Source organism: Canis lupus, chromosome 10 (genome assembly GCF_003254725.2).
Source record: "Canis lupus dingo isolate Sandy chromosome 10, ASM325472v2, whole genome shotgun sequence".
Classification (NCBI taxonomy): domain Eukaryota; kingdom Metazoa; phylum Chordata; class Mammalia; order Carnivora; family Canidae; genus Canis; species Canis lupus.
In genome coordinates, this window is record NC_064252.1 from 57,026,714 (window position 1) to 57,053,206 (window position 26,493).

The 26,493-nt window shown below is 39.6% G+C and overlaps 1 protein-coding gene and 1 long non-coding RNA gene across 6 annotated transcripts in view; both read right to left on the bottom strand.

The window, feature by feature from the left end:
* Nucleotides 1-4,578: 4,578 nt before the first annotated feature.
* Nucleotides 4,579-11,857, bottom strand: LOC125755956 (uncharacterized). The gene is made up of 2 exons (XR_007413612.1): nt 8,249-11,857; nt 4,579-4,991 (listed from the first exon to the last, which is right to left on the bottom strand). It is a non-coding gene; the product is annotated as an uncharacterized LOC125755956 (long non-coding RNA).
* Nucleotides 11,858-21,489: 9,632 nt separating this feature from the next.
* CLHC1 (clathrin heavy chain linker domain containing 1) overlaps nt 21,490-26,493 on the bottom strand; it is a 32,033-nt gene continuing 27,029 nt past the window's right edge. For all 5 annotated transcript variants that reach the window (XM_025467368.3, XM_025467384.3, XM_025467373.3 and 2 more), the window contains 2 exons: nt 23,623-23,802; nt 21,490-21,833 (listed from right to left, as the gene is read on the bottom strand). In XM_025467368.3, coding sequence (XP_025323153.1) covers nt 21,637-21,833; nt 23,623-23,802 — 377 coding nt within the window. In that variant the 3' untranslated portion in view covers nt 21,490-21,636. The remainder of the gene's footprint in view (nt 21,834-23,622; nt 23,803-26,493) is intronic.

The window sequence follows — 26,493 nt, forward strand, 5'->3', positions numbered from 1 at the left end:
GAGCTCCACGGAAGGCAGAGGGAAAACCTCCATCCGTTGAATCTGGTCAAGTAACCCGTCCCTATAGAAGAGCGTGGCCCACGTCCTAATTTAAAGAGCAAAGTCAAGGCTCTGTCTAGGTTACCTCACTGCCAACTACAACATGGGTTCAGGTGCCAGAGCAGTGAGACTGAAGAGGCCATTCCTTTCCTGGTAGGGCCACACCCTGAGCCAGTCAGCCAGAAACAAGTCCAGGCAATTCTTAAAGCCCTTTAAAGAAGACTCCCAAACCACCCCGGATGCTGGCACCCCTTGTAAAGCGGATAGCCCTTAACTATCAGAAGTATTCTGAAATACATTTAAATTCTTCACACTCTGTATCCATTTCTTTTTGTGACCTTAGGCAGAGGTAGAAAACATTTAGAAGCTTCTCCGCTTAGTGACCCTTTATGATTCCTCACCAGTCTTTTCATCAAGGTAAATGATTCCATTTCCATTAGTTTATCCACAAAAGGTCCCGCTTTCAGTCTTATTATCACCTCTGTGGCTTTCTGTGAAGGCCACAAAACACTCTCTTTCAGATCTTGGTTTGAATGTTGGTCATTTTAAGGGCCATGCCAATTTCTCACCTGTTAGGGTCAACTTGATCATCCTGTGTGAACTATGGCACCCCAGTACACAAGGCACCATCCGCGAGCCAGCAAGGGCACTTCTCCTCGGTTACCACTCACCAACGCGGGCATTCCCACAGCCTGGCGGTCCTAACAGGGCTCCTCGCTGAAGAAGTAGGAAGGCATCAAGAAGTGGGAAGAAGGTTAAACCTGAGACCACACGGTTCCTGGGAACAGAGAAGCCACTGTGTCCCAGAGAACCGCAGGGAAGAGGGACTCTGCAGTGCTTGGCCAGGGGCAGGCCGTTCATGTTTGGGAGAAATGAGCTTCTGCCTATGTGAGACCTCTCAACACATTAGTTACTTCTTTCTTACTGAGAATCCTTGAGATAATTTAGATTGCTGAGTTGTGAATTGAAAGTGAGACAAGCCCTTTTTTATTTGTTTCCCTGTGCTTACCTCAGGATGCTTTCCGGATCTGCATGGTGAATAACAATTTACAAAGGACTACATTTACTTATTTTGCTATATTTTTTATCCTCTTTGCAGGAAAACCACCCAGTAATTATTATGTTTTAACCGTGGATTGATAGGGTTTCTATGCTCATTAGGAAAACCCACAGCAATGATTTTCAACCGTTTGTCAAGGCCTGCAGACATTTCTGCTAGTCATGACGGGTTTTAGGGGGAGCGGGGAACGCCACTGACATCTAGTGGATACAGGCCAGAATGCCGCCAACCATCCTAGAGCACACAGGACCGCCTCCCACAACAAAGAATTATTTGGTCCAAAATGTTAGTACTGAGATTGAGAAACCCTGGCTTACAAATAATTCCAAATAAGACCTCCAAAATGTATTCACTTATTCAGAAAGCTTCAGGCATTGCTCTTTCCCCTCTTCTGGCCTTGGGGAAGTTACAAGCTGTTGACCAACAAGCTCACAGCTTTTCCTTTTTTTTTTTTTTTTTTGTGTGTGTGTGTGTGTGTGTGTGATGGAGTCAGAGCTGTGGAACAAAGACAAGTAAAACCCCAACTGCAAAGTGAAAACAAGCTTGATCCTGGCCCATGGACTCCCTTCAAAAGGTATACGTTATGTGGGTATCTGTGAACAGGCAGGCCAACTCAGAAAATAACAAGGAATTCTCACTAAAAACCATAAGATACCTAGGAATAAACCTAGCCAAAAAGGTAAAAGATCTGTATTCTGAAAACTGTAAAACACTGATGAAAGAAATTGAAAATGACACAAAGAAATGGAAAAATATTCTATGCTTATGGATTGAAAGAAAAATGTTGTTTAAAAGTCTATATTACCCAAAGCAATCTACACATTTAATGCAATCCCTATCAAAATACCACCAACATTCTTCACAGAGCTGGAACAAACAATCCTAAAATTTATATGGAACCTCAAAAAATCCCAAATAGCCAAAGCAACCCTGAAAAAAGAAAGGGAACATTGGAGGCATTACAATTCAGGCCTTCAGAATTATGATCAAAACAGTATGGTCCTGGCACAAAAATAGACACATAGATCAGTAGAATAGGATAGAAAACCCAAAAATGAACCCCCAACTATATAGTCAACTAATCTTCAACAAAGCAGGAAAGAATGTCCAACAAAAAAAACGACAGTCTCTTCGACAAATGGTGTTGGGAAAACTGGACAGCAACACACAGAACAATGAAACTGGACCACTTTCTTACAACATACACACAAATAAATTCAAAATGGATGAAAGATCTAAACACAAGACAGGAAGGAATCCATCAAAATCCTAGAGGAGAACATAGGCAGCAACATCGGCCATAGCAACTTCTTACTAAATATGTCTCCTGAGGCAAGAGAAACAAAAGCAAAAATCAACTATTGGGACTTCATCAAAATAAAAAGCTTTGCACAACAAAGGAAACAATCAACAAAACTATAAGGCAATCTACAGAATGGGAGAAGATTTTTGCAAATGATATATCTGATAAGGGGTTAGTATCCAAGATCTACAAAGAACTTCTCAAACTCAACACCCCCAAAACAATAATTCAGTTAAATGAGAAAACATGAATTGAATCTTTTCCAAAGAAGACATCCAGATGGCCAACAGACACATTAAAAGATACTCAAAATTACTTATCATCAGAGAAATATCAATCAAAACTGTGAGTTAATCACCTCATACCTGTCAGAATGGCTAAAACCAAAAGCACAAGAAACAACAGGTGCTGGCAAGAATATGGAAAAAAGGGGAACCTTCCTTGCACCGCTGGTGGAAAGAAGAACTGGTTCAGCCACTATGAAAGACAGTATCGAGGCTCCTCAAAAAGTTAAGAGTAGAACTACTCTAAAATCCAGCAACTGCACTACTAGGTATTTACCCAAAAGATACAAAAATACTAATTCAAAGGGATTCATGCACTCCCACCTGATGTTAATAGTAGCATTATCAACAATAGCCACATTATGGAAAAAGTCCAAATATCCATCTACTGATGAATGGATAAAGAAGATGCATTGTATACGTACAATGGAATATTACTCAGCCATAAAAAAGAATGAAATCTTGACATTTGCGGTGACGTGAATGGAGCTAGAGAATATAATGCTACGCAAAATAAGTCAGAGCAAGACAAATACCATATGATTTCACTCATATGGAATTTGAGAAACAAATCAACATGGGGGAGAAAAAGAGGTAAACGAGGAAACAGACTCTTTACTATAGAGAACAAAACAAGAATTCTCAGAATTACTTCCTAGGTCAGGTTTTAATCTGGGACAAAGAGATGCTTCTTGCTCTCAACTGTATATTAATCTCATCTTCCCCACTTTGAATCAAGGATTGAACACTATATAAGCAAAATAACCAGGTACCCTCTTCAACTGGTTTTGAAACCATCCCAATGATTTTAAGAAAACAGACTTCCCACAATCTGGAAGTAAATTGATCAGCCTGGGCTATTTTTGTGTAGACATTTCTTTTCTGAAGAATAGACTGGTCAAAATTTTTTGAAGCTAAAATTATGATATAAGCAAGAGCTTTGCAGCCAGCCTATGCTTTAACCTAGAGTAGCATAAGCAGAAGAGTCAGCCAAGTCACAAGGGCCCAGTCAAGCATATAACAGTGTGGGATCACTGCATAACTGACAGGATCCAACAATATGGCCTTTGAAATGTCTTGAAAAGAAATCTTATGTCTAGAAAACAAAGCCCTCATTTCCAGGCCCCAACTCACCCCACTCATCCCACACTTATCCCTGCTCCAACTGAATGAAAAGCTTGAAGAAAAAAGAAAAGGTGCTAGAAGTTTAAAACATTTTTTAAAAGATTTTATTTATTTATTCATGAAAGACACACACAGAGAGAGGCAGAGACATAGGCAGAGGGAGAAGCAGGCTCCTTGCAGGGAGCCTGATGTGGAACTCAATCCCAGGACTCCAGGATCACGCTCTGGGCCAAAGGCAGGCACTAAAATGCTGAGCCACCCAGGGATTTCCCTAAAACATTTTAACGTAGAGTTTTTCTTTAAAGGACCATCTTCTGGGATGCCCGGGTGGCTCCAAGGGTTGAGTGCCAACCTTCGGCCCAGGGCATGACCCTGGAGACCTGGGATTGAGTCCCACATCAGGCTCCCTGCATGGAACTTGCTTCTCCCTCTGCTGTGTCTCTGCCTCTGTGTGTGTGTGTGTGTGTGTGTGTGTGTGTGTGTGTGTGTCTCATGAATAAATAAATAAAATCTTTAAAAAAAATTTTTTTTTAAGGACCATCTTCCTAAGAATGCAAACCCCCCCAAGAATAGTTCTCAACGAGGATTCTGGGAAGGATCAGAAGCACCAGGAATCTGTCTTTCCATCTAGACAACACTTGCTTTGGCAGAATGTTTGCCAGTCTAACTATTTGGAGACTCTAGAGTCTAGTATCCAAGATCTATAAAGAACTTCTCAAACTCAACACCCCCAAAACAATAATTCAGTTAAATTAATTATTTTAAACAACATTTTTATTTTCTAATGAATTATTTGAAGGCTTGTAATCTCCAGGGGAAGGCTTGGACAGTGAACTGTGGCTCACTTAGGTCAATTTCAGCTGTCCGTACAGTAGCAGCTCCGCCTCTCACATCCCCAGCCCCATAGCAGGCAGCTGTGCACCTGCTCCTGGAGCACTGGGCATGGACTGTAGGAGCCAGGTGGATAATAAAGGGCCTATCTTCCAAATATAGGGTATGTGTGCTCTGATCACTGTCGGTGGCTTCTGGTTGCACAGATGCCAACAAAGAGGAAGTTGGTTGTTGTTGTTGCACCTCCCTCCATTGTTGCAAGCTTCTCCTCCTTCCAGCTGAAGTGACTTCCAGGGGATTTAAAGGGCCAGTATTCTCTTGTTTCCAACCTCCATTTTTCTTGTTTTCCCTTTTTGGGAACCAGATATGAAAGAGTAGGACATACAAAAGAAACTCCATATGCAGGGAAGATGAGAAAGTCTAAAGGTGAAGGCTCAGAAAAGACTTGAAAAGACGTTTACACCTCAGGCAGATCCTTGGCATGGAGACAGCTTACAACAGTCAAAACCCCAAAAACAATTTTAAAAAAAAAGAAAAGAAAAGAATGCCTGGGTGGCTCAGTGGTTGAGCATCTGCCTTTGGCTCAGGTCGTGATCTTGGATCAAGTCTCACATGGGGTTCCCTGCAGGGAGCCTGCTTCTCCCTCTGTCTGTGTGTCTGCCTCTCTCTGTGTCTCTCATGAATAAATAAATAAAATCTTTAAAAAAAATTTTTGGAGGGCAGAAGGCAGTGCTATTGAAAGTGCTAAAAGAAAACTGTCAACCAAGAATCCTAGATCCAGCAGAGCTGTCCTTCCAGACTGAGGGAGAAATGAAGATTTTCCCAGATAAACAAAAGCTGAGGGAGTTCATTACCACAAAGCCTACCCTGAAAGAAATGCTCCAGGGACTACTGCAGGGTAAAACAAAGGAACACAAGGCAGTAACTTGAAGCCCAATGACAAAAGAAGGATCTCAATAAAGCTAAACACATAGCCAATTAGAAGACCTAATATCACTGTAATGATCGTTTGTAACTCCACCTTTTGTTATCTGTGTGACTTAGAGAAAAACATATTTTTAAAAAAGTATTAGTCTAAAAGCTAATATTTCTGTAACTTTAGTTATAACTCTAATTTTGTTTTCTACCTTATTTAAGAGACTAATCCACTTACAAGAATTCATTTATGGTTTTGGGCACACAGTGTTCAGAGATGTAATTTTGTGACATCAACTACATGGGTTGGGAACAGAGCTGTTAAAGGAACAGAGCTGCCTTTTTTTTTTTAATTTAGTAAAATACACATAACAAAATTTACCATCTTAACTGTCTTTAAGTGTCTGATTCAGTGCTAATAAATACATGCATAATGTGCTGCCATTGCCACCATCCATCCCCATAACTCTTTCATCTTATAAAACTGAAATTCTGTACTCATTAAACAATGATTCCTGGGGGGACTGGGGGGCTCGGTCAGTTAAGCAGCTAGCTGCCTTTGCCTCAGGTCATGATCTAAGGGTCCTCGGATTGAGCCCCACATTGGGCTCTCAGCTCAGCATGGAGTCTCCTTCTCCCTCTTCCTCTGCCTCTCCCCCAACTCATTCTCTCTCTCTCTCTGTCATAAATAAAGTCTTTAAAAAAGAAAAGCCTCCTCCCTTTAACCTCTGGAAACTGCCATCATACTTCCTGTTTTTATGATTTATTCTCTTAAGTAATCTCTACACTGAACATGGGGCTTGAACTCACAACCCTGAGATCAAGAGTCACATGCTCCACTGACTGAGCCAGCCAGGCACTCCCTGTTTTTGTTTTTGGACTAAGTACCTCATATAAACGGAATCATATAATACTTGTCTTTCTGACTGTGATGTGTTCAAGAACTAATCAGTATAAGTCCTCACCCCACCCAGAGAAGCTGGGAAAAAAAATGAAATAGCACGCAGACTTTACAAGCAGATTGTTTGCTCTCTGGACTGGTAAAGGCTTGCAATTCAAAACCCATGATTGTTAACCCATAAATGACTAGATCTTCAAGTAACTTGGCAGAGATCTTTGATAATTCAGTCCCATTGGTGAGAGCTTGAAATGTACCCAAATGTACCCTAAAACCCTAAAACTTTGTGCTTTCAAACTGTGTGAGCATGTGTGTGGGGTGAGGAAATGGATGGGAGTTTGTTATTAGACGTGTTGATCTGTGTGTAACCAAAGAGTTCAAGGTTAACATGTGCTTCAGGTTAAGCACAAATCCAGCTAAAGCCAGCCCTGCATGATCTGATGCAAGAAAACAAGATAACAGGATCTAACTCATGCAACTGTTTGTTCCTTAGATGAAAAAAGTAGATCCTCCTCAGTGGCTTTAACACATCAATACACGTGGGAGCTTGACAGTAGAGTATGAACACAATGGAGGACTGAAAACATTTAGTGGTAATTATTCCTGTAGGCAGTTCGAAAATACATGATAATGGCGTCCCCCCACAGCCATAATGGAATTTCTACTAAAGAGCTCGCTAAATAGAAACAAGGATCAATTTAGGAAAATCTTCAAAATGTATCTTAATAACTTCTTCTTAGAAACTGTAATGCTGCTTTTTTTTTTTTTTTTTTTTTTTACCAGTCTCTGGCAATACAATTGAGGAAGGATATTGACAGATTAATTAGCATGAGAGAAAAGGGCATCAAAATTACTTAAAGAGCATTTATCTTTCCCTCCTTTTACAAGCAAATTGCACCTGTGCTACTTTCCAATTTCTACATTCCAATTTCCACGACATTAGAAATTGAAATGGCCTCCATTCTAGATCAGTAATAGATATAATATCTCTAAGTTTTAAAGAACCCTGCCTTCTATTACCAGGGCATAAAAAAATTGGGCATTCTGCAGCAGCTTTTCTTGAATAAGAAAACACAGTGGCTATTTACTTTATCCATGCAAAAACCATTTAAAATTAATGGAAACAATTGGGTACCTGGGTGGCTCAGTTGGTTAAGCAGCTGATTTTGGATTTTGGCTCAGGTCATGTTTTCAGGATTATGAGATGGAGCCCTGTGTGGGGTCCTACAGGGAGTCTGCTTGAGATTCTCTCCCTCTCCCTCCATCCAGCCCTCGCTCTCTTCCTCAAATAAACAATATTTTTTAAAAAGTGTGGGGATGCCTGGCTCAGTGGCTGAGTGTCTGCCTTTGGCTCGGGGAGTGATCCAGGGGTCCTGGGATCGAGTCCCATATCAGGCTCCTCATAGGGAATCTGCTTCTTCTGCCTATGTCTCTGCCTCTCTCTGTCTCTCTCATGCATAAATAAATAAAATCTTTAAAAAAATTTTTTTGTAAATAAAATAAAATTTTAAAATAATAAAATTAATGGAGACCAGAAATTCAATTTGGCCTCCTGAGTTTAGGAAATGTTTCAAATCGGAAACCTACAGATCAATCAAGTTTGATCTATATATGTGTCTTGTTCAGCCTATATATACTCTGACAATCAGAACTATTCACACCAAATCAACATCTCCAGCTTCTGATAGGGTAATTCTGAATCCATAATCCTGCATGACAGAAATTGGCTGGAACTTACTATAGTTGTCCCTTTGGAAAGTCCCCAGATCCCCCTATGCCTGATTGTCAAATACCTCAGTAATTTATAGTAGTATCAGCTTCTATAGGTACTTGAGTGACCTTCAGTTTGGAGTTTAAGAACATCAAGGAGAGATCGACACAGATTCCAAGACACATAGGGTACCTGTAGATAACTGACAATAAAAAAGAAACAAAAAGAAATTGCTACATTAATAATAGTACCTTTATTAGGTGTCTCAAAAATACAACAAATTACAACTACTACCAAGTTGACAACTTTATATGTTCAGTAGTACTGCCTGGTACAACTGTGTTAAAATGTTGTTGTTGTTTTTTTCCACCTGAAACTAATATTACACTCTATGTTGATTGGAATTTATATAAAAACGTGAAGGAAAAAAAAATGCTGTTTTTTTATGAGAATGGAAGAAATTTCCATGAAATGGAGAAAGTTAGAAAAATAATCCATGAAGCCTATACTTTGATTTTTAAGCTATGCTTTAGTAGTGTAACAGAATTGAAGGCAACTAAAAAGTAACATTTTCATCTGTTAAGGTTAAAAAAGTGATTGGATATAATGGTTATTTCTTAACTAATCTAGGATTTAGAAAAAGCCCTACGTGTTAAGAAAACTTTTCATTAAATTTTTGTTCCAGAAAATCTCTAAACTTTTCCAAATGAAATTAATAGAAATTCACTTTGATAAATGATTAACTACATTAATTAAATAGATATGTAAATACATGTAAGTACAATTAAATCTTTCTGACTCTAGAAAAAATATTTTCCTCTCTTTTACTGGTATGGTAGGAAAAAAACAGCTAATCTGAAGTCAGAAATTTAGTGTATCATGACCCTTACTATGATCTTCAGCATATTGCTTTGCCTTCTGGTTCCTTGCATTCACCTATAAAAACGGGGATCTTAATACCTATTTCACAAAATTATTGTGAAGATTTTCACAAGAGTATTTATCAAAATAGCACAGTGTCTGGCACACAGAAAACACTTAAAAATATTTCTGTTCTTTTCGTACATGGGAGGCAGAGGTTCCCCACAGAAAAATGAAAAAAGCCATGGGAAATGAATAGGTATAGAGCACTGAGGATTTTTAGGGCAATGAAACTATTTGGATACTGTAATAGTGGATATTTGTCATTATAAATTTGTCCAAACCCATAGAATGTACACCAAGAGTGCACCCCAATGTAAACTATGGACTTTGGATAATACTGATGTGTTGCTGTAGGCTCACCAAATGTACCAAATGTATCACTCTGGTGGGGGATGTTGATAATGGGGAGTTTGTGCATATGTAGGGGCAGGAGATCTATGGGAAATCTCTGTACATTCTGCCCAATATTGCTGTGAACCTAAGCTGCTCAAAAAAATAAAATCTATTTTTTAGAGCCACAGGTGTAGAAAAATATGACTGATTTTGACTGTTTCTAACCCAATGCAAAATTTCTATTATAGCCATTTCATTATAGCTGTCAGAGGATAATATTACAAATCAAACATTAATACAGTGCTGACCCTGAAAATAATAGCTATTAGTATGACCTAATATACACCCATCAATTTACAACCTAAAATACAAAGCAGGAATCCAACAGAAATGCACCCGTTACATTCACATGTAAGTACAAGAATGTACACAGAAGCACTATGTGTATTAGCCCCGCACTGGAAACTATTTTTTTTATTTGTTAATTATTTTTAAAGATTTTATTTATTTATTCATGACAGACACAGAGAGAGAAGCAGAGACACAGGCAGAGGGAAAAGCAGGCTCCATGGAGGGAGCCCGACGTGGGACTCGATCCCGGGCCTCCAGGGTCATGCCCTGGACTGAAGGCAGGTGCTCAACCGCTGAGCCACCAAGGGGTCCCTGGAAACAATTTAAATGTCCATCCCTCCGATAACTGCTGTGCTTATCTAATGGAATAATAAATAGCAAAGAGCATGAACAATGGCAAATACATACGGCATGGAAAAATCTCACAAAAATAAGGAGCAAAGAAGCAAACACAAAAATTCATTATGATTTCATTTATATATAATTCAAAATCAGGCAAAACTGACTTTGGGGGTGGGGCAAGACGGCGGAGGGGTAGGGTCCCCACGTCACCTGTCCCCACCAACTTACTTAGATAACTTTCAAATCATCCTGAAAACCTACGAATTCGACCTGAGATTTAAAGAGAGAACAGCCTGAACGCTACAGAGAGAAGAGTTCGTGCTTCTAACAAGGTAGAAAGGTGGGGAAAAAAAAACAATCAAGGATGGGAGGACCCCCAGGAGGAGCTGAGCTAAGGGGGTGGCGAGAGCCCCGGACAGGGAACCCCAGTCCCGGAGAAGCAGGAACTTTAAAAATCCACACCGGATCCTTCCCGGAGGGAAAGGCGCTTAGCAGGGACCTCGGGCAGGACCCCAGGAGGGGCGGTGGAGCCCCCAGGCCCCCGGGTCACTAACAGGGGAGGTGCCCCCTGGGGGAGAGCGCCCACCCCCCGGCCGAGTGCCCTGGAGAGCTGGAGCAAACCGGCAGGGCCTCGGGAGCAGCTCAGGCGGAGGGGGCTGCACAGCCCCGGAGCGATTCCAGCCCCCTGGATCCCAAGGCGCCGGGGACACAGCCCAGGATCCTGTGCTGCCCCCGGGACAGGCGGAGGCTGGGAGGACACAGGACAGCGAGGAAAACTCCTGCCCCCGGGCACCCCCCGCCCCCGGAGCATCCAGGCCCCTGCAGACTGAGAGCTCCAGTAGTCACTGCGGGAGCTGACGCCAGGGCTGGAGAGCTGGCCGCCGCCACTGTTACTGTAACTCCTTGTGTCACCCTGTGCCTGGGACGGAGCAGGGCCGCCAGGGAACAGGGGCCTCAAGGGATAAACAGCTTCCACTGAGCTGTGCACCTGGCAGGGGGCGGCGCAGCTCCCCCAGGTGGACACCTCAGAGAGCACAGCAGGCCCCTCCCCCAAAAGACCAGCTGGAAGGACAGGGGAAGAGCAAGTTCTTGACCAAGCAGCGGCTGGAAAGCTCCAGAGGAAGTCGAGGGATTTACAGTATATAGAACCAGAGGATACACCTCGTTTTTTTTCTTCTTTTTTTTTTCTTCCTTTTTCCGGTACAACTCATTTTTAGCCACTCTGCACTGAGCAAAATGACTAGAAAGAAGAACTCACCACTAAAGAATCAGAAACAGTACTCTCTGCCACAGAGTTACAGAATTTGGATTATAATTCGATGTCAGAAAGCCAATTCAGAAGCACAATTATAAAGCTACTGGTGGCTCTGGAAAAAAGCATAAAGGATCCAAGAGACTTCATGACTGCAGAATTTAGATCCAATCAGGCCAAAATTAAAAATCAATTAAATGAGATGCAATCCAAACTGGAGGTCCTAACGACGAGGGTTAATGAGGTAGAAGAACGAGTGAGCGACGTAGAAGACAAGTTGATGGTAGGAAGGAAGCTGAGGAAAAAAGAGAAAAACAATTAAAGACCACGAGGAAAGGTTAAGGGAAATAAATGACAGCCTCAGAAATAAAAATCTACATTTAATTGGGGTTCCAGAGGGCGCCGAGAGAGACAGAGGACCAGAAAGCATATTTGAACAAATCATAGCTGAGAACTTCCCTAACTTGGGGAGGGAAACAGGCATTCAGATCCAGGAGACAGAGAGATTCCCGCCCCCCCCCCCAAATCAATAAAAACTGTTCAACACCTCGACATTTAATAGTGAAACTTGCAAATTCCAAAGATAAATAGAAAATCTTTAAAGCAGTAAGAGACAAGAGATTCCTAACCTATATGGGGAGAAGTATTAGGTTAACAGCAGACCTCTCCACAGAGACCTGGCAGGCCAGAAAGGGCTGGCAGAATATAGTCAGGGTCCTAAATGAGAAGAACATGCAGCCAAGAATACTTTATCCAGCAAGGCTCTCATTCAAAATAGAAGGAGAGATAAAGAGCTTCCAAGATAGGCAGAAACTGAAAGAATATGTGACCACCAAACCAGCTCTGCAAGAAATATTAAGGGGGACTCTGTAAAAGAAAGAGGAAGTCCAAAGAAATAATCCACAAAAACAGGGACTGAATAGGTATTATGATGACACTAAATTCATATCTTTCAATAGTAACTCTGAATGTGAATGGGCTTAATGATCCCATCAAAAGGCTCAGAGTTTCAGACTGGATAAAAAAGCAAGACCCATCTATTTGCTGTCTATAAGAGACTTATTTTAGACCTAAGGACACCTACAGCCTGAAAATGAAAGGTTGGAGAACCATTTACCATTCAAATGGCCCTCAAAAGAAAGCAGGGGTAGCCATCCTTATATCAGATAAATTAAAGTTTATCCCAAAGACTGTAGTAAGAGATGAAGAGGGACACTATATCATACTTAAATCTATCTATCCAACAAGAGGACCTAACAATCATGAATATTTATGCTCCTAATGTGGGAGCTGCCAAGTATATCAATCAATTAATAACCAAAGTAAAGACATACTTAGATAATAATACAATAATACTGGGAGATTTCAACATGGCACTTTCTGCAAATGACAAATATTCTAAGCACAATATCTCCAAAGAAACAAGAGCTTTAAATGATACACTGGACCAGATGGATTTCACAGATATTTACAGAACTTTACATTCAAATGCAACTGAATACACATTCGTCTCAAGTGCACATGGAACTTTCTCCAGAATAGACCACATACTGGGTCACAAATCAGGTCTTAACTGATACCAAAAGATTGGGATTGTCCTCTGCATATTTTTAGACCATAATACTTTGAAACTTGAACTCAATCTTAAGAAGAAATTTGGAAAAAACTCAAACATGTGGAGGTTAAAGAGCATTCTGCTAAAAGATGAAAGGGTCAACCAGGAAATTAGAGAATAATTTAAAAGATTCATGGAAACTAATGAGAATGAAGATACAACCGTTCAAAATCTTTAGGATACAGCAAAAGCAGTCCTAAGAGGGAAATACATCGCAATACAAGCATCTCTCAAAAAATTGGAAAAAACTCAAATACACAAGCTAACCATGCATCTAAAGGAACTGGAGAAAGAACAGCAAATAAAACCTACACCAATCAGAAGAGAGTTAGTTAATAAAGATTCATGCAGAACTCAATGAAATAGAGACCAGAAGAACTGTAGAACAGATCAACAAAACCAGGAGTTGGTTCTTTTTTTTTTTAAGATTTATTTATTTATTTATTCATGATAGACATAGAGAGAGAGAGAGAGAGGCTGAGACAGAGGAGGAGGGAGAAGCAGGCTCCATGCCGGGCCGGACGTGGGACTCGATCCCGGGACTCCAGGATTGTGCCCTGGAACAAAGGCAGGCGCCAAACTGGTGAGCCACCCAGGGATCCCAGGAGTTGGTTCTTTGAAAGAATTAATAAGATAGATAAACCATTAGCCAGCCTTATTAAAAACAAAAGAGAAGGGATCCCTGGGTGGCGCAGCGGTTTAGCGCCTGCCTTTGGCCCGGGGCGCGATCCTGGAGACCCGGGATCGAATCCCACGTCGGGCTCCCGGTGCATGGGGCCTGCTTCTCCCTCTGCCTGTGTCTCTGCCTCTCCTTCTGCCTGTGTCTCTGCCTCTCTCTCTCTCTGTGTGTGACTATCATAAATAAAAAAAAAAAACAAAAGAGAAAAGACTATAATTAATAAAATCACGAATGAAAAAGGAAAGATCACAACCAATACCAAAGAAATACAAACGATTTAAAAAACGTATTATGAGAAGCTATACACCAATAAATTAGGCAATCTAGAAGAAATGGACACATTTCTGGAAAATCACAAACTACCAAAAGTGCAACAGGAAGAAATAGAAAACCTGAACAGGTCAATGACCAGGCAGGAAATTGAAGCAGTCATCAAAAATCTCCCAAGACACAAAAGTCCAGGGCCAGATGACTTCCCAGGGGAATTCTATCAAACATTTAAAGAAGAAACCATACCTATTTTACTAAAGCTTTTCCGAAAGATAGAAAGTGATGGAATACTTCCAAACTCGTTCTATAAGGCCAGCATCACCTTAATTCCAAAACCAGACAAAGACCCCACCAAAAAGGAGAATTATAGACCAATATCCCTGATGAACACAGATGCAAAAATTCTCAACAAGATACTCGCCAATAGGATCCAACAGTACATTAAGATTATTCACCATGACCAAGTGGGATTTATCCCTGGGATGCAAGGTTGGTTCAACACTCGTGAAACAACCAATGTGATATCACATCAACAAGAAGAAAAACAAGAACCATGTGATCCTCTCGATAAATGCAGAGAAAGCATTTGACAAAATACAGCATCCATTCCTGATCAAAAGTCTTCAGAGTGTAGAGATAGAGGGAACATTTCTCTGTATCTTAAAAGCCATCTACAAAAAGCCCACAGCAAATATCATTCTCAATGGGGAAACACTGGAAGCCTTTCCCCTAAGATCAGAAACAAGACAGGGATGTCCACTCTCACCACTGCTATTCAACATAGTACTAGAAGTCCTAGCCTCAGCAATCAGGCAACAAAAAGAAATAAAAGGCATTCAAATTGGCAAAAAAGAAGTCAAACTCTCCCTCTTCGCAGATGACATGCTACTGTACATAGAAAACCCAAAAGACTCTACCCCAAGATTGCTAGAACTCATACAGCAATTCGGCATGTGGCAGGATACAAAATCAGTGTCCAGAAATCGGTGGCATTTCTATACACTAACAATGAGACTGAAGAAAGAGAAATTAAGGAGTCAATCCCATTTACAATTGTACCCAAAAACATCAGATGCCTAGGAATAAACCTAACCAAAGAGGTTAGAGGATCTATACCCTAAAAACTACAGAACACTTCTGAAAGAAATTGAGGAAGACACAAAGAGACGGAAAAATATTCCATGCTCATGGATTGGAAGAATTAATACTGTGAAAATGTCAATGCTACCCAGGGCAATGTACACATTTAATGCAATCCCTATCAAAATACCATGGACTTTCTTCAGAGAGTTGGAACAAATCATCTTAAGATGTGTGTGGAATCAGAAAAGACCCTGAATAGCCAGGGGAATATTGAAAAAGAAAACCAGAGCCGGGGGCATCACAATGCCGGATCTCAAATTGTACTACAAAGCTGTGATCATCAAGACAGTGTGGTCCTGGCACAAAAACAGACACATAGATCAATAGAACAGAACAGAGAACCCAGAAATGGGGCCTCAATTCTATGGTCAACTAATATTTGACAAAGCAGGAAAGACTATCCACTGGAAAAAGGACAGTCTCTTCAATAAATGGTGCTTGGGAAAATTGGACAGCCACGTGCAGAATATGAAACTGGACCATTCTCTTACACCAGACACAAAGATAAACTCAAAATGGGTGAAAGATCTAAATGTGAGACAAGAATCCATCAAAATCCTGGAGGAGAACACAGGCAACACCCTTTTTGAACTTGGCCATAGCAACTTCTTATAAGATACATCTATGAAGGCAAGGGAAACAAAAGCAAAAATGAATTATTGGGGGTATCCCAGGTGGCTCAGTGGTTTAGCTCTACCTTCAGCCCAGGATGGATCCTGGAGACCTGGGATTGAGTCCCACATTGGGCTCCCTGCATGGAGCCTGCTTCTCCCTCTGCTTGTGTCTCTGCCTCTCTTTCTGCATCTCTGTGTCTCTCATGGATAAATAAATAAAATATTTTTAAAAATGAATTATTGGGACTTCATCAAGATAAGAAGCTTCTGCACAGCAAAAGAAACATTCAACAAAACTAAGACAACCTGCAGAATGGGAACAGATATTTACAAATGACATACCAGATAAAGGGCTAGTATCCAAGATTTATAAAGAACTTATTAAACTCAACAGCAAAGAAACAATCCAATCATGAAATGGGCAAAAGACATGAACAGAAATTTCAGCAAAGAAGACATACACATGGCCAACAAGCACATGAGAAAATGCTCCGCATCACTTGCCATCAGGGAAATACAAATCAAAACCACAATTGAGATACCACCTCACACTAATGAGAATGGTGAAATGAACAAGACAGGAAACAAATGTTGGAGAGGATGTGGAGAAAGGGGAACCCTCTTGCACTGCTGATGGGAATGTGAACTGGTGCAGCTACTCTGGAAAACTGTGTGGAGGTTCTTCAAGGAGTTAAAAATAGATCTGCCCTATGACCCAGCAATTGCACTGCTGGGGGTTTACCCCAAAGATACAGATGCAGTGAAACACCATGACACATGCACCCCAATGTTTATAGCAGCAATGTCCACAATAGCCACAGTGTGGAAGGAGCCTCGGTGTCCATCAAAAGATGAATGGATAAAGAAGATGTGGTCTCTGTATACAATGGAATATTACTCAGCCTTTAGAAATGACAAATACCCACCATTTGCTTCGACGTGGATGGAACTAGAGGTATCATGTTGAGTGAAGTCAATCGGAGAGGGACAAACATTATATGGTCTCATTTATTTGGGGAATATAAAAAATAGTGAAAGGGAATAAAGGGGAAAGAAGAGAAAATGAGTGGGAAATATCAGAGAGGGTGACAGAAAATGAGACTCCTAACTCTGGGAAACAAACAAGGAGTAGTGGAAAGGGAGGTGGGTGGGGGTTTGGGGTGACTGGGTGACGGGCACTGAGGGGGGCACTTGACAGGATGAACACTGGGTGTTATGCTTTATGTTGGCAAATCAAACTCCAATCAGGCAAAACTTATCTATGGTGTGAGAAGTCCGAATAGTAGCTCTCTTTGGGAATGGGATAACAGTGGCTGGACCAGGTCTTCTGTGATTAGGGGTATTGTTTCTTCACTTTGGAGTTAGTTACACAAACATGTTCACTTTGTGAACAATTATTGAGCTCTGTCTACAGTTATAATTTGGGCATTTTTCAGAATTTCTTATTGGGTGTATGTATGTTTATATATCAATAACATTTATCAAAAACAATAAAGCAACAGTAAATTTACAACATGAACATTAAATATGGGAGATACCTAACTTGGCATTTATTCCTGCAATTATTTATTGAAATTCACTTTGTACCTGGTACTGTGTTTGATTTTAGTGATGCAATGGTAAATGCTATAGGTTGAAACGTGTCCTCCCCAAATTCCCATGTTGCAGCCCTAACCCCCAGTCCTCATTATGTGCCCCTATTTAGAAATAGGGTCTTTACAGAAGTCATCAAGTAAAAAGCGGTCATGAGGGTGGGCCCTCCTCCCATATGACTGGTATCCTTATAAGAAGAGGAAATTTGGACACAGACATGCATAAAGGAAAGATGATACAAGGGACAGAAGATGGCCACCTATAAGTCAAGGAGAGAGGCAGAGGCCTGCAACAGATCCCTCCCTTACAATCTTTCTAAGGAACCAGCCCTACGGACATCTTGCTCTCAGACTCACAGCCTTCAGAACTGTGAGACAATACATTTCCAGCTGTTAAACCACTCAGTTAGTGTACTTTGTTTTAGCAGCCCAGAAAACTAATATAGTAACTCCCCCATTTCCCACACCCTCAAAAGATAAAGTCCTTGCCCTCAATTAAAAATATTGTCCCTAACCACAGCCACGATAGCAATAAAGGACAGGTTGTAAAAGGGAAATTTAGCACAATTAAGGAAGTCGTGAAAGCCTTCCCTGAGAAAGTTTGAACTAAGCTAAGAATTGAAGTAAAAGAAATTATTGAAGAGGTAAAAACAAAGGGATTAGCCTCTGGGTAAAAGGAATAGCTACTGAGTGGCTAGTAGGTTAAGCGTCTGATTCTTGCTTTCAGTTTAGATCATGATCTCAGGGTCGTGGGATCAAGCCCAGGTAGGGCTCCCTGTGCTCAGCGGGGAATCTGCTTGACAATCTCTCCTTCTCCCTCTGCCCCTCTCCCTGCTCACACACACCTACCACTTTTAGACAACAGGCTTGAGCAGAGGAATGTAGAAAGAGCCCACAGCAACACCCTGGCTGAACACAGAAAGGCCCATCGGCGACCCACATCAAAATATCCATAGGCCATAACTGACCAATGGACCATCTACAACCATGCAGAGTTTCCAAAAAAGAGAAGATCCCATAGGTCACCACACCGCCTCACCCTCCTGCTTTAAATACAGGCCACCACCCACTGCCTTGTTGCAGACAGTCTCTCCACCGTGCATAGTCCATCGTCCGGCCAGTGGCTCCCTTGCAGTGTATTCAGTAAACTGCTATTTCCTGCTGAATCCTTTCACCGCTGGCAGCAGCACCAGCTTCTTCCCAACAATCACCCCATATTTGAGGGTCCCCATCTAATCAGGAGATACCACATTTAGTCACCGCACCTTACAAGAGGAACAAAAAAGAAGCACACATTGGGTTGGAAGAAAGTGAGGAGTCAGTAGGAGAGAGGCTGGAGAGGCAGCAGGAATCTGATCATGCAGGCCATGTTAGGGATTTTGAACTTTATCTCAAAAAGCAGTGAGACAACCACTGAGTATATCAATATAGTAAAATGTGAAGTACTCAACATACCTATAAGTATCCTTACCCAAATAGCTGAACCTAATCTAGTCAAGTCTTTAGAAATAACTTCCGTTTATAGGAAATATGGGAAATAGAAGAACAAATTAAGTAATACCATAAAGACAAATACCAATCAGACAAATCTAGAATGTGGAATATTCCTAGTAACAACCGGCCAGTCCAACCAGTCAATGGCAAAGGGGGAAAAAAAGGTGGGGGGAGAGGAGGAGGCATAACTCTAGTTGTGGAGACACAACTAAACAGAACACATGAAACTTGTTTAGATTCTTATTAGAACAATTCAACTATGAAAAGACATTTTTAAGCAACCGGTGAAATTTGAATATGGACTGGATATTAGATGGTACTAAGAAATTATTGTTAATTATTTTTCAAAGTATGCTGTGTCTTGGAGTGCCTCAGTGGCTCAAACAATTAAGCATCTGCCCTTGGCTCAGGTTATGGTCTCAGAGTCCTGGGATGGAGCCGTGGAGCCCTGACAGCTCCCTGCTCAGCAGGAAATCTGCTTCTCCCTCTGCCTCTTGCCCCTGTTCGTGTGTGCTCACACACACTAATAAATAAAATCTTTTAAAAAATAAAATACATAAATAACACGCTGTATCTTTCCACTAAAGCTGTAATCTTGATAGCAGAGATCATCCACAAAAAGAAGTACTCAGTATGTGTTGTTGATTCTGATGCTGAATCTTGGCATTTCAAATGGAGGCAGGTCAGGAGGTACTGGGGAATCATTTGTATCTTTGCAGAATTACAGAATTTTTGAGTTAAACATGACAAGAGGAATTATCTAATCAAAATAATTCAAGAAAAGGACACAAAGCCAGACTGTGGCAGCGCTGGTCTAGCATGCAGGCTACTGGGCCAAGAGAGCTCAGGATACCGTCTCCCAGTGCAGCTCATGGGAGGTTCTGACTGCTTCCACGCCCCATGCAGCTCACAACTCAACCCCTTCTCCTTCCCCCATGTGATTTCATATTCTTGCTCTTCCTCCTAACTCCATCTCCAGACATTTTAATTTATATTCACTTGACAAGTTTCACATTCCTTGGGAAAACTGCCAAAAGTAATGCTAACAGAGAAGGAATAATAATGAGGGGAGGAAAAATATTTTAAAACCAAAGCGAAATTAACAGTAACAACAACAGCTGCTATTTCAAGCTTTTTCCACATTTATGTTCCTATTTCATTCTCCTGGCTGTCATGGACACATTGTTTTCCTAAGTTCTGTCAATGGGCACACACAATAGCTTTGTATTGATCTTACAAGTCTCAAAGAAAGAAAGGTTTTAAGCTGTCGATAGATTAAAAGTCAATGCTGTTAAGGACACCTGGGTGGCTCAGTTGGCTAAGCCTTTAGGCTCACGTTATGATCCCAGAGTTCTGGGATTGATCCCTGCATCGGGTCCCTGCTCAGCTGGGAGCCTGCTTCTCCCTCTGCCTGCCACTTCTGCTTGTGCTCTCTGTCAAATAAATAAAATCTTTTTTTAAAAAAGTCAATGCTGCTAAAAATAAATAAATATCTGTATTACTGTGCTTAGCAATATATGAAAAAACTGAGAACTCAGCCAGTAGTCTTCTGGACTTATAAGATAAGCCAAGCAACGCTAATATAAACGTGGACAGATAGCTCAATAAAGATAATAAGACATGTCAACATATCAAATAATCCAAACAAGGATTTGTATACAAATACAAATGGATAGATACGTGGGATTTAGTAAGTATAAGCCAAGTAGAGGAACATGTATTTCTGAGACCTATTACATAGAAATAACAGTTATCTTCTATGAAATTCCTCCATTATGGTATATCCTTCTAGTACACACACACATGACTAATCCTCATGACAAACCTTTAGAGGAGGTATTACTGCCCATATTTTACAAAGAGGAAGAGGTAAGATCAGAATTTGAATATGAGTTTGTTGATTCCAACTACATATTCTTTCCACTATAGCGTACAAAATAGACAATTTAAATTTAGGAGGGGAAAACTCGACTTTTTACTCTGACTCTATCTAATATCAGCTCACTGTAACCATGTTCCATGATCAAGGCTGACATTCCGCTGGTATGGTGTAAGGGCTGAAAGCTATTAGGATTAGTTTGGTATCTGCTCTGTTTGACTGGCGGTGTCTGTACCATACTGATCACTATATATTTTGAATATCCTACCTGTCCATGACACAGAACTCTGAGTATTCCATCAAATACTTATTCAGAGATTTGAAATCATTCAAAACCACTTTTCATGACGTATTTTCCATACAGGTATCTCAGGTCTACTTCATGCAAAATTTGGCTGGTCTTCTCCCTAAGTAAGAACATGCTAAGATTCCCAACTCTTAGAGTAGAAGCCTAACATCTGTCATTTACATATACCAAAGCATGGGGCACATCTTTAAATCAGTAGTACAAAATTACTATACTGTAGGTTTTCACAAGTGAGCCCAACCTTGAAATGACATCCTGCCTTTCTTGTTAAAAATCAGTGTTGAAGCATTTATTATTTGGGAAATCAGTCTGACCAGATACTAATCACATCTTCCTCAGCTCTTGCTATAAAATTAGATAATCAGAAAGGAATATATCCAGACATTAGCCTGGCTGCCCTTGGATAGATGTGCCTAAACTGAGTTTTATACAAAGTTATATTCTGGGATTTTATCAAGATTCAATATCAGAAATGGAAAAAAGGAAGCAACAGTATAAATGTTTCAAGGACAAATCTAAATGCCATCATAACAAAAGCAGCATGGTTTATTTCTGAGAGCTTCATACTTTAGATTTATTTGTAAGTTAGTTATGCCAAAATGGCCAAAAGTTAGTTTGCCCAATGAATACACATAAAATGTCATATAAGCTCCCTCAACTGGTTAAGACATAGAACTACCAAAAAACATGTTCCATTAAGTTAACTGTATTGTCCTCTTCAGAAATTTCTGTAACTCCAGCCTGAGAACGAAGAACGGACGTGATATCACGAGATAATTTGTCAAAGCCATTCTGTAAACATATATTTGCCACTTCTTGCCAGTTTTCGAATGCACAAAATGGATCATTTATCATAAGATGTTCGATTATACCTGAGGGAAAAAATTATAATATTATAGTAGAGCACTTATTCTTATTTGAAAACCCACACTTAGCAATTCTTCAAAAATAGAACGGGATATCATTTCAACTACTTTTTTAAAAGATTTTATTTATTTATTCATGATAGACAGAGAGAGAGAGAGAGAGAGAGAGGCAGAGACACAGGCAGAGGGAGAAGCAGGCTCCATGCAGGGAGCCCGACGTGGGACTTGATCCCGGGACTCCAGGATCGCGCCCTGGACCAAAGGCAGGCGCCAAACCGCTGCGCCACCCAGGGATCCCCTCAATTCAATTATTAAAGTTATTATTAAACTTGATTCCTAGAAGTTTAATGTGGAGTGCTTCTGCCAGTTCGGGGCAAGTAATCAAGGATTAGCTTATTCATCTTTTTCATTAACCTTTTCATGCCTCACTTCAACCTTCTACCATCTCTCACATTCCCACACTTCTACTCATCTCCTTCTTGGTAAGGTTCGCAAATGTTAAAGGCTACAAGGAAGGGGGCTCAGAAAATGAAGAATGAGGGCTCAGTCTTATTCAGAGTTTCTAAGGTACCACTACACACTATCACATAACTAGGGGGCCTATAGGGCTAGTTTTCATGATCCTTCAGATTCTTTTATAAATTTCTCCTTAAAAACCTCTTTGGCAAACCCTTCCTCCTATCTCTGGATAGAGAGAAAGCTCTTAATGATGGGGCTTCTATAACAAATCTAAAGGAAAGGAAAGGAAAATAAAGGAAAGGAAATAAAAGAATGATTTTGTTTATTAAAGAAAACTGATGGGGGATCCCTGGGTGGCTCAGTGGTTTGGCATCTGCCTTTGGCCCAGGGCACGATCCTGGAGACCCGGGATCAAGTCCCATGTCAGGCTCCCGGCATGGGCCTGCTTCTCCCTCCTCCTGTGTCTCTGCCTCTCTCTCTATGTCTATCATAAATAATCTTTAAAATAAAAAAAAAAAACCTAATGATATTACTTACTTTTGAAATCAATTATGATGACCCTCTTTGGAATATATTTATTTAGAGAACTCACTTCTTATTTATTACATGCATTACTTTATGATACTTAGTGAAAGAGGGCATCTTTTTAAAATATTGTCATCACTATTACTTTATTTCTACCATGATTATTATTTTTCTGTCAAATATTTTATTTGATAATTTCAAAATTATCTTCCCAAATATGCTTTTGTGCAATTTGCTATTCATTCTTTAACCCCATATAACAATTTAAAATCAAGTTATCTGCTCAATTTCCTGTATTAAATTAGAGAAATGAAAGAAAAAAGTAAGATGTAATTAGTTATTCTTGATCCTATTCCAGAATTACATTAAGAGTAAACAGCATATATAAATGATATTTACATATTTGGGTTAAGAATAAAAATATAGAGAGATTATGGCTAAATAACATTTAAAATACAAATACATATAAAATTACTAAATATACACACTTGTTAATATATGTACAATTTATTTAGTGTTAGCCAGTATAATTATTAAGATATTCCTCTAAAGCTTCACAAAGATTTGCTCTTCTTTGGAATTCCCTCAAGAAATATATACTATTAAAAAAAAAAAAAAAAAAAGAAATATATACTATTGTCAACAGACTGTTATTGACATGATAATCTTTATAAACTCCCAAAGTCAAGTCCTGCCAAGAAGTAACTCTTAGGAAAAAAATCAGTTAACTCAAACATAATAGTCTTGAACCTTCCCCTAAACAACCCACTACTTTCTCTTCTACAACAACATTTTACTATACTATACTTACCTTTCCCACCTTTACTTATTTCTTGAAGTAGCTTAATGCCAACTGTTTTCATATCTATAGAAAACAGTTGAAGTATAGCAAGACCAAAAGATAAAGATGGTGGTTTCCCATTCCATTCTCTAGTGAGACACTGAATTAATTCAGTGTGAGGACATAACTTTATTAACTGCATCAGGTCATCTGAAAGCAAAAGTAAAAAACTATGTCTCAACATCTTAATATGTTACATCAACTACAAACCAGGACCAGTTAATGTCTATACCAATCAACACTTCTTTTTACAATCCTTCCAAAGCCCTCAATGCACTCAACAGTACTCTCTCCAATCAAAAAAAAAAAAAAATCATGTTCAATATACCAAAAAATGAAAGACTACCAGAAAAATAGATTATCAAAGATAGTAGATTAGAAAAGATTCGATTGGCAATAGGAAACCTGAGCTCTAATCACAGTTCCATCACTGACTTATTCTTTTGGATCTCAGTTGATGCACCTTAAAAGTGCTAGAATCAATATATCCAATTTCTAAGTTTCCATTTGATACTACCTTATGTTTGTCTATATCCTGTTGCTCATATTTACACCAATTCCTAATGAGTATAATTTCTTTCTTTTTGTGCCTTGCACAGAAAAAGGGTTTCACTAATTTTTTTCCTAAAAATATCAAATATTTAGAAACTCAAAAATGAAGACTTTAAGAAGCTATCAGCTAGTTCAAGTAGCTAGAGGTAGAGCCATATGAAGTTGCCTACATTTGACCATTTTTGATTCCAAAAAAAGCAATTTCTTATGGTTTAATATACCAGTTAACTAATGAGTTCATCTAGTACTGCCATGATTTATATTCTTAAGTTTATAAACTTTGTGTAACCTTACTAAAGTTTTCTTTTCTTTTTTAAAGATTTTATTTACTCATGAGAGACACACACACAGAGAGAGAGAGAGAGAGAGAGAGAGAGAGGCAGAGCCACAGGCAGAGGGAGAAGCAGGCTCCATGCAGGGAGCCCGGTGCGGGACACAATCCTGGAACTCTGGGATCACACCCTGAGCCAAAGTCACACACTCAACTGCTGAGCCACACAGGGGTCCCAACTTACTGAAGTTTTTCAAGTAAAAATATTCTTCTTAGGTCACAACAGAGGTAATTTTCAAAATAATTTCCAAGTGCCTTTAAAGAACTACCATAAACATAATTTGCACTCTGACAGGCAATATAAAATAATCTAGTGTTTATTAAACACATATTTATGTACTGGGAACTTAAATATATTACTTGCTGCATTTAATATTCAGAATAAGTGAGATATTATTATTCTCACATTGAAAGTGAGGAAATAGGCTTTTCATAAAAAGTTCATTTCCCCATAATTATACATATGATATAAAGTAGAATAGTTCATTTGCTCTCCCAGTCTATGACCTTCCAATCTATAGTGATGGCCCTCCAAAACAATAAATATATGTATGTGTGTGCATTGCATGTATGTATATATGTATACACAGGCATGCAAACACACACACATAGATACAGAGACAGAGAGAAATTGTAAAAGAAGAAACAAGGAATAGCAGAATATAATTCTATATCAATAAAAAACAATTTTTTTAAAATTTCCCTAGAGAGAGGTAGAAGTTTATGATTTGGGTCAAACTGGCCCCCACTAAGGTGAAGCTATCTATATAGCATGCCCCAGCCTTCAACATTTCATAACTCACACATCTTGCTCTGCTTCATTCAGTCAAGTATTGAAATCCCCTTCTCCAAAATAACCAACATTTATAAAATATGTGCAAGATATGGTCTCTGACTAATTAGAAAAAAATACAAATTCAAATCCTCTGCTTACCACACTTTGGAATCCATTTTGTCATTCATTAGTTTGACATGTTAATCATTTTTTATACTGTGGATGTTCTGTTTTAATAAGATTATAAAGGCCTATATACCAAGTATGATATCTCTTTAACTCACAACTATCTAGAGCAGTGGTTCTTCAAATATGGTCTAGGGCTACAAAGTCAAAACTACTTTCATAAAAATACTAAGTTGGGGATTCCTGGGTGGCGCAGCGGTTTAGTGCCTGCCTTTGGCCCAGGGTGCAATCCTGGAGACCCAGGATCGAATCCCACATCAGGCTCCTGGTGCATGGAGCCTGCTTCTCCCTCTGCCTATGTCTCTGCCTCTCTCTCTCTGTGACTATCATAAATAAATAAAAATTTTTAAAAAAATACTAAGTTGTTATTTTTCTTTTTCATTCTCATTCTTTCAAAATACACATGAGACTACATGACACGTGGTATTACAACAGACTGAATATAGGAGCAGATATGGGAAGCCAGCTATCTTCTATAAAATCAGGCATTACAGAGATTTGCAAAAATGTAGAAAATGTAACTCTTTTCAGGAAATTCTTTGGTTTTGGAAGTTATTGTTTTTTTAAAATATTATTTATTTATTTATTCATGAGAGACACAGATAGAGAGAGAAAGGCAGAGACACAGGCAGAGGGAGAATCAGGCTCCATGCTGGGAACCACACATGGGACTCCATCCCAGGTCTCCAGGATCACACCCCGGGGCTGAAGACGGCACTAAACCCCTGAGCCACCCAGGCTGCCCATTGACAGTCTAAATCTAAGAGAGAACAGTTTTTTCGGAAACCAGGAAGTATTAACAAATTGAATCTGTCCCCCAAGGTCAATATAATACTGTGGAAAGCTGTGGTTGTTTCTCATTAAAAAAGTAAAATAAAGAAAGTAATTTTTCAAACATTGTTTCCATTTTGTAAGCTTAATTTTTCTCATTTTTATCTTATGATGTGCTAAATAAATTCTTTTTTTTAAGATTATTTATTTATTTATTCATGAGGGA